Source organism: Leptonychotes weddellii, chromosome 9 (assembly GCF_054177405.1).
Source record: "Leptonychotes weddellii isolate Sample4059 chromosome 9, ASM5417740v2, whole genome shotgun sequence".
Classification (NCBI taxonomy): domain Eukaryota; kingdom Metazoa; phylum Chordata; class Mammalia; order Carnivora; family Phocidae; genus Leptonychotes; species Leptonychotes weddellii.
In genome coordinates, this window is record NC_138377.1 from 66,748,403 (window position 1) to 66,763,598 (window position 15,196).

Consider the following 15,196-nt stretch of genomic DNA (forward strand, 5'->3'; position numbering starts at 1 on the left):
TCATTAAGTCTAGACCACCCTTTGGGAAAAAGGGTTAAGCTCCACTTCCTGGAAGGGTTAGTATCTACAAATATATATTGTTCCTCTCTTCTTCCTATCTTCAAGCCACAGATCAACCACAACTTCCTCCTTGAATATATTTGTCTACAGCATATACTGGTATCTCATTTTCCTAAGTTCTTATGGCACTTAATGTTCAATTCAAGGAAGGAAAATTAACACAATATTGACCTCACCTCTCATATTGGCAAACAATTGAGAAAGCGTGATAAGATCCAGTGCTGGGGAGGCTATGGGAAAATGAACATGATCATACAAGTTCTTTAGTGAGATATAATTCACATTGCATAAAATTCACCCTTTTAAAGTGTAGGTAGTTTTTAGTATATTCACAAGGTTGTGTAACTATCACCACTATCTGATTGTAGAGTATCTTCATCATTCCCCCCAAAACTGGGCACCCATTAGCAGTCATTCCCCATTCTTTCCACTGCCTAGTCCTTTATAACTACTAATATACTTTCCGATTTGCCTACTCTGGGCATTTTATGTAAATGGAATCATACAATATGTGACCTTTTGTATCTGGCATGCTTTACTTAGCATAATGTTTTCCAAGTTCATTCATGTTGTAGCAAATATCATACTTAATCCCATTTTATGGCTGAATAATATTCCATTCTATGTGTATGCCATATTTTGTCCATTCATCAAATGATGGACCTTTAGGTTGTTTTACTTTTTTGGCTATTACAAATAATGCTGCCATGAGCATTTGTTTACACATTTTGTGCAAAAAAATATTTTTAATTCTCTTGGTTTTATACCTATGTATGGAAATTGCTGGATCATATGATAACTCTATATTTATTTGAGAAACTGCTGAATTGTTTTCTAAAGCAGCTGTACCATTTTACATTTTGGCCAACAATGTGTGACTATTCCAGTCTTTCCACATTCTGGCCAACGCTTGGTGTTGTCCGTCATTTTTTATTCTAGCTGTGCTAGTGGGTATGAAATGGTATTATCCCATCGTGGTTTTGATTAACCTTTCCCTAATGAGTAATGATGTTGAGCATCTTTTAATGTGCTCATTGGCCATTTGTATATCTTATTTGGAGAAATGTCTAGTCAGATCTTTGTGCATTTAAAAAAATTGAGTTATTTGTCTTTTTATTGTTGAGTTGTGAGAGTTATTGATATAATCTGGATAATAACCTCTTATCAGATACATGATCTGCAAATATTTTTACCCATTTTGTGAACTTGTACTTTGATAGTAACCTTTAAAGCACAAATTTTAAAAATTTTGATGAAGTCCAATTTATTTTTCCTTTTATTGAATGTATTTTTTGTGTTATATCTTTAAAAAATTGCATAATTCAAGGTCACAGAGATTTGAATCTATGTTTTCTTCCAGCAGTTTCATAGTCTTAGCTCTTACATTTATACCTCTGATTCATTTTGAATTAATTTTTGCATGTGGTGTGAGGTACGGGCCCAACTTTATTCTTTTGCATGTGGATATCTAGTTGTCCCAACACCATTTGTTGAAAAGTTGAACACTATTTGGGGACATCGCACTTAGCAATATTTCTCAAAATTAAAAATACACATTTCCTATATCCCAGAAATCCTTTCTCTAATTTGTGGAATACTGATGTGACTATATAAAGACTTATATTTAAGGACATTAGTTGCAGTATTATTTTAATTGTAAAATATTGACTACAATAAAGTGTCTTAAGTGAATCATTGATAAACAAATTGTGGTATGTTCATATAATGGAACACACTGTGCCTATTAGAATGAGGTAAAATATGTACTGACTTTAAAAGATACTATTATATTTTATTGATTTAAAAATATTTTTTGAGTTCTGTTTACCAGATACAATACTAAGAGCTTTAAAAGTATTGACTCATTTTTTTAAAAAGTATTGACTCATAATAACTCCATGAGATAGCTGTAATTATTATCATCCTATTTTACAGGTGAAGTAGCTGAAGTTGTGGCATTTAACCAACTTGCCCAAGGTCACATAGCTAACAGATAAGGCAGGATATGGAAAGTCTGACTCTAGAGTTTGTACTTTAAAGCATTAGCTACAAATTCATATGTATATGTATCATTTGGCAACAGAGGTTTTTATGAGCATGGTGAAAATCTGATAGAATAGCCAGCCAATTATCCGTGGTCAGATTTAAAAGATAGGAAGGAGAGGGGAACAAACGTGCTGAGAACCTCCTATGTGTCTTTTTTTTTTTTTTAAAGATTTTATTTATTTGTCAGAGAGAGAGAGAGCACAAGCAGGGGGAGCGGCAGGCAGAGGGAGAACCAGGCTCTCTGCTGAGCAGGGAGCCGGATGTGGGACTTGATCCCAGGACCCTGGGATCATGACCTGAGCTGCAGGCAGACGCTTAACCAACTGAGCCACCCAGGTATCCCTCCTATGTGTCTTTTATTGTGTTAGGGTCCCTACATAAATTGTCTCATTTAATCTTTATGACTTTATTTTATATAAGTCATATACCCATTTTATAAAATAAGACCCTAAGAATCTAAGTGTCAAGTTGCATAGCAGAAGACAAAGTGCCAGAAGGCTTCCCAGGTTTAAAGAGCAGCCTAAGCAACAGTGTGGAGATGGTAGAGAATGGAGTAGTTAGGTGACTAGCCTCACTAGAGCTGAGGGTTCATTTGGGAAGGGAAGGAAAACAAAGTAGGTTTAGTGGAGCCATACTATGAAGTGTGTTGAGTGCCAGACAGAGGAATTGAGGAACGTTGACTTTGAGGAACAGAGTGAAGGATTGGTGAGGATGAGAGTCAAGATGAGAAATCCATCATTTTTATACACTTCTTCATTACTTGACTTTGTTACAACTACATATTATTTTCTTTTTTTTACTTTTCTTTTTAATTTAATTTAATTTTTTATTAACATATAATATATTATTTGTTTCAGGGGTACAGGTCTGTGATTCATCAGTCTTACACAATTCACAGCACTCACCATAGCATATTATTTTCATAAGTAAAAAAAAATTGAGATAAAAGTATTTAACAAACATTTTGAATTCTTACTCCATGCTAGGTATCATAGTATTGTTGATTCCTGCTCATGCAAAGACCATCAGGAACACACCTGTATTTGAACAAAGATAAGTTTATTGGCTTTTTGCAGGAAGGGAGAACATATGTCATGAGGAACATGGGGCATCCAAAAGGAAGATGTTAGAAAGGATTTATTATACTATTTGGGCTCCTTTTAGTTGATGTTGGGGAGAATTTAAAGAAATATTTTCTCTGGACATTGTCAGAAAGTGGAAGAAAATTCTATGATTGGGTATCTTAATTTTTGTCTAAAAGGCAGTTGGGCTAAAGCTTTACTTGGTAAAGAGGCAGCAGTCACTAATAAAGTGACTAAAGAAGGGGATGTTTGGTCATTTTTTACAGTTGGGACGGTTCTTGCTCAGACATGATTATGGAGGGTTTTTTTTTTTTTTTTTGGTCTTGATCCATCATGTTCACATAGTGGCTTGGTCTCAGGGTGCCATTTTGTGAAATTGTTTATGTTCAACAGGTTTATACTCCATGGCCTAACTTATAGTGTCAAGCCCGCTCCTGGCAACACCAACACTTAAGTGATAATTGCCAGGCCAATTCCCCAGTTTCAGAGGCTGCTTTCTTCTCTGTCACTGTGTGTTAGGGATCCAGAAAGGAAAAAAGCAATTCCTGTTCTCAAGGAGCTCTCTCAGGGGGAAATACATGTAAATAAATAAATTATGCTACAATGTGGTACATGTAATAATGGAACTGTTAAAAGAAACTTCAACAAATGATTTTTTAGCATGTATCCAAGTTTTATTTCAAACATACCATAGAGGAACTATACCTCTAAGAAAATTTGTTGAAGGAGTTCCTACTGGTCAAGAGAGTTTTTTTTTCTCCTCTCTTTTAATATAGGGAAAACATGTTTAGAGAAGATTGTTAGGCTAGGGTTAAGAAAGGAGAGTCTGTTAAAAGTTATAGAAAGGTCTCATGGCTAGTTAAAATCTACTGCACCTTTAATGTATATTAAACATGTGCAGTCCTTTTGTATATCAATTACACCTAAACAAAACTGTTAAAAAAGTCACTGCACCTTTAACTATTTGGTAAAGGTCATTAGACTTGTCCTAAATCTGAAGGCAAATCTTTCAGGAAAGTCTGACTTCTGTAATATAGCAGTTCCACTTTATCACTCCAATGATGATAGCCTTTAGAAAAATTTCACTGCATGTTGATGTGCAGTGAATTTAGGTTTTAGTAGTCAGCATGGGTATTTAAGCTGAGCATACTTCTGGGGAAAAAGAAAAGCTTTTAATTACTCAGAGTAAGAACTAAAAGGCCATTAAAAAATTTATACATCTCCAACTTATTCATCATTAAAATTTGGAAGTATGGACATCTTTGGCTCAAGAGTTTTAACTAATTCTCATTCTAAACAGGATGTTTCTCAGGGCAAGTTTCATGTCCTTATTGCGAAGACTATAGATCAGGGGATTAAAGAGAGGAGTCATTATTGAATATACCAGTGTGAGAATCTTCTGCATCAAAGTTGGGATGCCATATGTAGGACTGACATACATTACCATGACTGTCCCATAAAAAAGTGACATCACAGCTAAGTGAGACCCACAGGTGGAAAAGGCCTTTCTCTGGCCAGCTGCAGAAGGGACCTGAAAAACAGTTCTGAGCAACAAGATATAGGATCGAAGAATGTACGTAATAGTAAAAAAGAGAACAAGGGAGCTCTGAGTATAGAAGATAAATTCAGTAATGGGGGCTGGAGTACAAGACAGAGCCATCAGTGGGCCCATGTCACACAGGAAGTGATCAATGATATTGGGTCCACAGAAGGTGAGTTGGGAGATGAAGAAAATGGGGATTGGGTAGCCAAGGAATCCAATAAGCCAGCAGAGAGACACCAGAATTCTACAGAGTTTCCCAGTCATGATGGTGGGGTAGTGCAGCGGGTGGCAGATGGCCAGGTACTGATCATAAGCCATTATTGCCAGGAAGAGACATTCAGTTGTGCCCAGGGAAAAGAAGAAATAGAACTGGAGGAAGCAGCCAGAAAATGAGATGGCCTTGGTTTTGGAGAGAATGTTGGCTAGCATGTTAGGAACAGTGGAGGAAGCATACCAGATCTCAAGGAAGGCAAAGTTTCCCAGCAGAAAATACATTGGGGTATGTAGTCGTGGGTCCCATCTCACCGCACAGATGATGGTTCCATTCCCCAGCAAGGTCAAGACATAAACCACCAAAAAGAGCGAGAAGAGGAAAATCTGTATCTCTCAGCAACCAGGGAATCCCAGGAGAACAAACTCAGTTACAGTGTGAATGTGTGTTGCTGACCTGTTCATTGGTCTTAAACCTATGAAGAAGAAAGATCTGTGTAACACAAGTTTCTTTGCTTCCTACATGTTTCAAGGACTTTATTGAGAAGGGACCTTAAACTCTACAGGAAAATATGAGATATTTTGAGACCAGGTGGGAATAAATCTCACCTTATTTTTTTTAAGATTTTTATTTATTTATTTGAGAGAGAGATAGTGAGAGAGAGGATGAACAGGGAGGAAAGGGAGAAGCAGGCTCCCTGCTGGGCTCGCTCGATCCCAGGACCCTGAGATCATGACTGAGCTGAAGGCAGACAGTTAACTGACTGAGCCACCCAGACTCCCCTCTCACCTTATTTTGAATTGATCATGGTTCTAAATCTTAGTGTTCTTTTGCTAGGATATAATGCAGCAAGAATTTTCTACATCAGTGGTACAACCAGACAAATTTCTTTCTTTTTTGATTTCTTTGATCCTTAAGAAGACCTTTTATGATTCTGGTTTGTTTTCCTAAAGTTGATTATGGGTCTTCAGTGTACAAACTCATCCACTTTCTCTTATTCAGCTTACCTTGTTTAAAAAAAAAAAAGGCAAATATTTTGAGGACAGCTGATGTGAGGATGGGTTAAACCTTTGGCAACAGAACAAAATTAGTTGACTTACTCATGGAGATAAAACTTACCCAAGGACATTGGCTTTTCAGAATAGTCTAATCAACTGAATTAATTGTTGTAGACATCTCTACAGTCAAGACTCAGGGCTGTTCTTAGATTTTCCTTTAAAGATTTTTTTAAAAAAATATCACTCTAACAGTTGAGTGACACCTAAAAAATACACAAAAGACCAACCATATCAAATATCTTTGCTCTAAAGGATAAGTGAGGATATTATTTTCAATTATCTGTATTTGCAAGTGTTTATTTTAATGTTTTTTACACATGCTATAAAAAAACGAACTGTCTTACTCTTCATATTCAGATCCTACCTAGCTAAAATAAAGAAAATGATGTTTTGAGTACAAAGTTTTAGTTCATTTAGTAAGTAATTTTGGATGAAAAAACAAAGGGATCTGAGATTGAATAGGGTCTTATCTGCACTTTTATCTGGTAGAATTAATTTTGTTTTCTGAAAGGGAGAGGACATTTTCAAATATTTGGATAGGCATGTACTTTTCAACAGTATTTAAGAATTGAATGGAGCACTGGGTGCTCTACACAAACAATGAATCATGGAATACTACATCAAAAACTAATGATGTATGGTGATTAACATAACATAATAAAATAAAAAAAAGTAAAGAATTGAACAAAAAAGTTAAAATTTTTGTGTTTAAACAACAGAGTAATCTTTAGTTAATATTGAAAAGCACTAAGAGTCTTAGAAATGGTAGTTTCAATATTGAGTTTTCTTGTTAAATTCAGACCTCTTGCCTTATCGATTGGAGATCACCAGTTATAACTTTGCCAGGAATGAAAGGTAAAGAAATTTGAAAGGCAAATAAGAACAGAGATTTGGACTTCAATGTTACTAGTCCTGTGGGTGGTTTTTAAGGAAGTATAAAAAGGAGGTTTGAGCATCCATGTTCTAAAGTTGTCCAGTTTTCCAATCAATGTTGAGCTCGAAAGACATTTGTTTTCCAGTTTCACTGAATAAGGTGCTCAGTAGATAATTTCCAGACTGTTATTTATGAAGCATAAATAAACTAGTTTCCCTGCTGCTCAAGAACTAAGTCCAGGCTCAAAGATTCAAATTACAAACCAGGATCCTGAGATCTGTGCTTCTTGTCCTTCTTCTGAAAAATGGACCATGCCTACTTAATGTGAATAACAGTTCAAGACACTCCATTATACACCACAACTTCACACTTAATTTCATTTTTTCTACCACCATACCCTGTAAAATTGTTTAGCAGAAACATTATTTTTCCTGTAATCTTTGGTCAAAGCGTTGGTAAGTAATGGGATAATCAAAGGGTGGGGAGCTTAATAGAAAATCCAGAGTAATCAATTTTTATTTTAATCACTGAAGGACTAAACTGACTCTATAAAGTTCTGCATAACTCGACCCTTGAAAGCCTCCAAAATACTTGCTCAGAATAGGTAGGGTATTAGAATGGAAAATCCACCATTTTTACCATAAAAAAATGCTGTTTTCATGCTTTTGGCATTCATAAATCACTATATGAGCTATAATTCTAGGGGACTAGGTTTTTCATACACTCCTTTCTAGTACAAGAAACCAACCAACTAACCAACCAATCACATTCTTGGGTGGCCACCTCAAGAATAATAGTTTGATTACATAGCCTCCTTCCAAATGTCCCCTCACTTGGCATACTGTCTTTTCAGGTAGTCTGAGAGAAGAATATAACACCTGATTACTCCTAAAAAGAGATTATTTTCAGAAAGATAGTCCTTAATAATAAAAAAAAATAATAGAATTGGGGAAAAATGGTTCAGATAATTTACTCTAACTTTTAATTTTACAGATAAGCTTCACAGAGAGTGCATGACTTTTTACCCAATGAACGCACATGTCCTGTATTCACATATGGAATGTTCACACTATACTACTACAGAGGAACAATGTCTAATTAGATTTGTAAAGTAAAAGGCAGTCTGTAGTATATCACAGCAGTAGTTGTAATATGGACAATTAGTCCCTTTCTCTTACATACAATGATGGATTTCCTGGCTCAGCTTGGAAACAGGGTTGGACACAGTGGAGTTGAACATAAAGGCATCATCTCCTCATTGGCTTTGATGATGAAAACTCCAGGTGAGAACATTATATGTGGTTCACTGGACTTCCTTAATTTCTTTTTTTTTTTTTTTAAATGTTTTTTATTTTTATTTATTTATTCATGAGAGTCAGAGAGAGTGAGAGGCAGAGGCAGAGGGAGAAGCAGGCTCCCCGCCGAGCAGGGAGCCCGATGCGGGACTCGATCCCAGGACCCTAGGATCATGACCTGAGCCGAAGGCAGACGCTTAACCATCTGAGCCACCCAGGCGCCCCCATGGACTTCCTTAATTTCTGGAGGCTTTAGAAGCTTGTTTTCTAGGAGTTTACTGAGACATTTTAACATGCAAAGCAGTGTTTAATCTCAGGGATTAATCCCTCTCAGGGATTCCTCTAAAACTTGATGTCTCTCCCCAAGTGGTTTCAGTGGCTTCCTCACTTTTCCCCTGGAGTGCATCCTCTTTCCAGTCTTTGGGGCTCATCCAGGTTTTAGTAGATTAGCTCCTAGTAGATTAGTTCTGTTTCATAGGAAACAGAGAGTCCAGGGGAAATAGTGAATAAATTTCAGGAAGCTTTCTATTGCAGAGATTGCATTCCATTAAAGAATCATCCTTTGTGGAGATTAGTACAATAAATAGAAGTTTTGCCCATGACTCGAATTCTGAAACTGAAATATGTTTGTGAATAAATGCTTGTGAAGTGTTGCAACAGAGAAGCATGAAACTATATTCTGTTGGTCACTTTAAAGTTAAATCCACTATGTTTTTCTGGAGTCTTCCACTGTAATGACCAGGTGGTTGATAACAGGTAGGGACTGCCTTGTGTGATCTAAATCCAAGATGACAGGAGCCATTTAATTGACTAAATTAGTCAAATTGTCAATTTCCTTTATGATTTTCTTTTCTAAGAGTGGAAAATTTGAAATCAGTGCAAACACAAGAAGAGATTTTTTATCATTGGTCTTTTGTTTTTCTTCTTAGAAAAATTGAGGTTTCTTCTGAGGATCCTCTTAAACCACTTCTTCAAAATATGACTCTTAGGAAATGGTGACAGTGATGATCAATGAGAAAATCTTCATTGCTGGTTACTGGGGTAGCTTGTATGTGAACTTGATATTCAAGGACACTCTACACCATTTCTCCATTGAGTATTTTTGGCTCCTTTGTTAAATATTAGTTGACTATATTTGTAAGGGTTTATTTCTTGGCTCTTGATTCTGTTCTGTTGGGTTATGTGTCCATTTTTGTGCCAATGCCATACAGTTTTGATTACTATAGCTTTGTAGTATAGCTTGAAATGAGGAAGTGTGATGCCTCCAGCTTTGTTCTTTCTTAGAATTGCTTTGCATATTCAGGATCTTTTGTGGTTCCATTCAAATTTTATGTTTCCCCCCCATTTCTGTGAAAAAATGCCATTGGAATTTTGATAGGGATTGCATTGAATCTCTTGATGACTTTGGACATTATGGACCTTTTTACAATAGTGGCTCTTCCTATCTGTGAGTAGGGACTATCTCTCCATTTATCAGTGTCTTTATTCAGTTTCTTTCATCAAAGTCTTATAGTTTTCAATGTACAGATCTTTCACCTCCTTGGTTAAATTTATTCTTTTTTTTTTTTTTAAAGATTTTATTTATTTATTTGAGAGAGAGAGAATGAGAGAGCACATGAGAGGGGGGAGGGTCAGAGGGAGAAGCAGGCTCCCCGCTGAGCAGGGAGCCTGATGCGGGACTCGATCCCGGGACTCCAGGATCATGACCTGAGCCGAAGGCAGTTGCTTAACCAACTGAGCCACCCAGGCACCCCGGTTAAATTTATTCTTAAGTATTTTATTGTTTTTGATGTTATTGTAAATGTGATTATTTTCTTTATTTCTTTTTCAGATATTTCATAGTGAATATAAGCACAACTGATCTCTGTATGTTGATTTTGTATCCTACAACTTTACTCAATTTGTTGAGAGTTCTCATAGTTTTTTGGCGGAGTCTTTAGGACTTCCTCCATATAAGATCATGTCATCTGCAAAAACAATTTACCTTTTTTTCTGATTTGATGTCTTTTATTTCTTTTTCTTGACTGATTGCTCTGGCTAGGACTTCCAGTACTACGTTGAATAGAAATGGTAAGCATGACACCATGACCTTGTTTCTGACCTCTGCAAAAAAGCTTTTGACCTTTTACCATTGAGTATGATGTTTGCTGTGGGCTTGTCATATATGGTTTTATTATGTTGAGGTATGTTTCTTCTCCACTCACATTTTTAAAAGTCTTTTTTTTTTTTAATCATGAAAGGATGTCATATTTAACCAAATGCTTTTTCTACATCTATTGAGATGATCATATGGTTTTTATCCCTCATTTTGCTAATGTAGTGTATCACATATATTGATTTACTTATGTTAAACTATCCTTGCATCCCAGGGCTGATTCCCACTTGATCATGGTGTATGATCCTTTTAATGTGTTATTGAATTTGGTTTCCTTATATTTTGTTGAAAATGTTTGCGTGTATATTCACCAGGGATGTTGGCAGTAGTTTTCGTTTTGTGTTGTGTCTTTTTTTTTTTTTTAAAGATTTTATTTATTTTAGAGGGTGAGGAGGAGCAGAGAGGGAGGGACAGAGGGGGAAGGAGAGGGACAAGCAGACTCCACACTGAACACAGAGCCTGACACAAAGCTCAATCCCATGACCCTGAGATCATGCCTGAGCCAAAACCAAGAGTTGGACACTCAACTGACTGAACCACCCAGGATTCCCTTGCAGTGTGTTTTTTTGGCTTTAGTAATGCTGGCCTTGTATCCCCCCTCAGTACCAATAATTTGGCAGCCATCCATGGACAAAAGTGCCTTTGTGGGAGCTTTGGGATCTAGATAAGAGATTGTGAAACCCCCGTGAAGCCCATGATCAAAGAGGGCCACTTTGAGTAGGCAGACACATGCCCAGGTGGCAGACTCACTGATCTAGTTCCTGGATACAGATTCAGAAACAGTCCCATCTCCCTGTGGACTTGGCTAAACCATATTTGGTCTTGGTCTCCCCTCCAACACCATCCATCCACCAAAGGACCCGGTAGGAGTCACACTTGCATGAATTGAAGCACAACCCAAAAGAGGTGAAAGCAGACAGAGAGCAAAAGCCAGTAATTCTAAGAGAATGAGATGAAGACAGATACAGATGAATTTGATGACAGTTCCAGGTGATTTGCCCTAACTCTTTGGTCAAAGAATAATCAGTTGGCATCTGGGGTTAGTACATTTAATTCATCCATTCATTTACCTCTATGATATCCCTCCCTTGGTGAAACTTACATTATCATGAGAGAGTTAATAAGCAGATACACACAAAGATCTATAATACCAAAGATACTAAGTTATATAAAAGGAAAAATGGAGAGTATCTATACAAAAATTGCGGTGGTAAGATAGGGCATAATTTATTAGATCAGATGGTCAGAGAGTGTTTTTGTGAGGTGATTTTTTTTTTTTAAAGATTTTATTTATTTATTTGAAACAGAGAGAATGAGAGAGACAGAGAGCACATGAGAGGGGGGAGGGTCAGAGGGAGAAGCAGGCTCCCTGCCGAGCAGGGAGCCCGACGTGGGACTCGATCCTGGGACTCCAGGATCATGACCTGAGCCGAAGGCAGTCGCTTAACCAACTGAGCCACCCAGGCGCCCTTGTGAGGTGATTTTTTAAAAAAATTTTTTATTGTTATGTTAATCACCATACATTACATCATTAGTTTTTGATGTAGTGTTCCATGATTCATTGTTTGTGCATAACACCCAGTGCTCCATGCAGAACGTGCCCTCTTTAATACCCAGGTGATTTTTTTTTTTTAAAGATTTTATTTATTTGACAGAGAGAGAGCGAGAGCAGGAGCACAAAAAGGGGGAGTGGGAGAGGGAGGAGCAGGCTTCCTACTGAGCAGGGAGCCTGATGTGGGACTCAATCCCAGGACCCTGGGACCATGACCGGAGCCGAAGGCAGATGCTTAACAACTGAGCCACCCAAGCGCCCTGTGAGGTGATATATTAAACTAAGGGAATAAGCCATGCAGAAATCTAGGGGAATTAAATTCCACACAAGTACAGGTATAATTATGGAGTTTTCAAAGATAATAAAGGTTAATTTTGGCCTTCTAGAAAAAAGTGGTATATGAGGCTGGAGACATAGGCACTATTAGATACCTAGAACCTTCGAGGTCACAATAAAGAGCATTTTATCTGAACGCTGGGGAAGCCTGCTTAATACTAACCTGCTAAGGATAAGGCTTAATAAAAATTCTAATTTAATAAAAATCCCATCTTAATAAAAAGCCATACCTTCTAAGCAACTCAACCTGGAACTACTTATTTACCAACATGTTTAATTAAAAATGCATTTATTGGGGTGCATGGCTGACTCATGTGGCAGAGCATGTGACTCTTGATCTTGGGGTTATAGTATCGAGTCCCACGTTGGGTATAGAAACTACTTAAAAATAAATCTTTTAAAAAATGCATTTACTTTAATATATTCCTTTTTGTTCCACCAAGGACTTGATGTATCAACCAAAAATGTACAAAAAGAAAGAAGAGAAATATTAATTTAAAAAGAAAAGAATGGGGTGCTTGGGTGATGCAGTTGGTTGAGTGACCCTGACTCCTGGTTTTGGCTCAGGTTAAGATCTCAGGGTCATGGGATTGGGCCCTGTGTTGGGCTCTGTGCTCAGTCCCAAGTTTATTTAGGATTCTCCCCCCTGTCCCTCTGCTCCTTCCCCCTGCTCTTTCTCTCTCTCAAATCTTTAAAAAAATAAAAGGAAAATAATAAAATGAAGATTTGTGACTTATAAGATCTTATATTGGTAAAAATATAAGTCTCCAGTTATGAATTTCCTTTAAAACAAATTTGACATTTCCCTATTTAAATTGTATTAGATAATGTAGTTAAATGCCCAAGTTGGTACATAAAAATCTCAGTAATAGTTTGTCTCCCTCTCTGATTTCATCTTGTTTCATTTTTCCTTCCCTTCCCCTGTGATCCTCTGTCTTGTTTCTCAAATTCCAAACCATAAGAGACTCTTAATCTCAGGAAACAAACTGAGGGTTGCTGGAGTCGAGGGGCGTGGGGGGGATGGGGTGATTGGGTGATGGACATTGGAAAGGATATGTGCTATGGTGAGCGCTGTGAATTGTGTAAGACTGATGAATCACAGATTTGTACTCCTGAAACAAAGAATACATTATATATTAATTAAAAAAATCTAAGTAATACGTAATATACCTGTACCTATGAAACTGTATTCCAACTAACACCCATCCTTGAAAAGTTCTTAGCAAGCTGGGAATAGACAGAAACTTCTTTGATCTGTAGCAGACATTTTCACAAATCTGTATCCAACATCATACTGGTGAAAATGAATGATTTTCCTTTAAAATCAGAAATAAGATGTCTGCTCTCACCACTTCTATTCAGGATTATACTGGAAGTTAGTGTAATCAGGCAAAAGAAAAAAAATGGCATCTAGATTGACAAATAAGATTTCCTTTCAGTAGATGTGAAATGATTATATAGAAAATTCAGTGAAATTTACAAAACTTCTTAAGATTTCAAAATACAAGATCCATATACAAAAATTTTGTACTTCTATATGCAATTGCTAGTAACAATCAGAAGCTGATATTAAAAAATGGCATTTAAAAGTCACAAAAACATTTAATAGAGATAAATCTGATAAAAGATGTGAAAGACCTATACAATGAAAACTACAAAACTTTGCTGAGGGAAATTGAAGGTGTAAATAAATGTAAATATATAACTTGTTCATGGGTTGGAAAACTCAATATATATATATATTTTATTTCTTATTTTTTAATTTAATTTTATTATGTTAGTCACCATACAATACATCATTAGTTTTTGATGTAGTGATCCATGATTCGTTGTTTTCGTATAACACCCAGTGCTCCATGCAGTACGTGCCCTCCTTAATATCCAACACTGGGCTAACCCATCCCCCTAACCCCCTCCCCTCTAAAGCCCTCAGTTTGTTTCTTGGAGTCCATAGTCTCTCATGGTTTATCTCCCCGTCCAATCTCCCCCCCTTCATTTTTCCCTTCCTTCTCCTAACGTCCTCCGTGCTATTCCTTATGTTCCACAAATAAGTGAAACCATGTGATCATTGACTTTCTCTGCTTGACTTATTTCACTTAGCATAATCTCCTCCAGTCCCATCCATGTTGATGTAAAAGTTGGGTATTCATCCTTTCTGATGGCTGAGTAATATTCCATTGTATATATGGACCACATCTTCTTGATCCATTCATCTGTTGAAGGGCATCTTGGCTCTTTCCACAGTTTGGCTATTGCGGACATTGCTGCTATGAACATTGGGGTGCATAGGGCCCTTCTTTTCATTACATCTATGTCTTTGGGGTAAATATCCAGTAGTGTAATTGTTGGGTCATAGAGTAGCTCTATTTTTAAATTTTTGCGGAACCTCCACACTGTTTTCCAAAGTGGCTGTACCAACTTGCATTCCCACCAACAGTGTAAGAGGGTTCCCCTTTCTCCACAACTTCTCCAATATTTGTTGTTTCTTTGCCTTGTCAATTTTTCCCATTCTAACTGGTGTAAGGTGGTATCTCAGTGTGGTTTAGATTTGAAATTTCCTGATGGCTAATGATGATGAACTTTTTTTCATGTGTCTGTTAGCCATTTTTATGTCTTCTTTTGAAAAGTGTCTGTTCATGTCTTCTGACCATTTTTTCACTTGATTATTTGTTTTTTTGGGTGTTGAGTTTGAGAAGTTCTTTACAGATCTTGGAAATCAGCGCTTTGTCTGTAGTGTCATTTGCAAATATCTTCTCCCATTCTGTGCGTTGCCTCTTTTTTTAATTGACTGTTTCCTTTGCTGTGCAGAAGCTTTTTATCTTGATGAAGCCCCCAAAGTTCACTTTCCCTTTTGTTTCACTCCCCTTTGGAGATGTATCTTGAAAGAAGTTGCTGTGGCCAATGTCGAAGAGGTTACTGCCTATGTTCTCCTCTAGGATTTTGATGGATTCCTGTCTCACATTGAGGTCTTTCATCCACTTTGA

General features: G+C 37.0%; 1 protein-coding gene across 1 annotated transcript; it reads right to left on the reverse strand.

Moving 5' to 3' along the window:
* Window positions 1-4,464: 4,464 nt before the first annotated feature.
* Window positions 4,465-13,197, reverse strand: LOC102748737 (olfactory receptor 11H4-like). Its single transcript, XM_031025168.2, is given in 2 exon segments — window positions 4,465-5,417; window positions 13,179-13,197. A coding segment is annotated over 1 exon segment (942 nt). The 5' UTR covers window positions 5,407-5,417; window positions 13,179-13,197.
* Window positions 13,198-15,196: the final 1,999 nt, after the last annotated feature.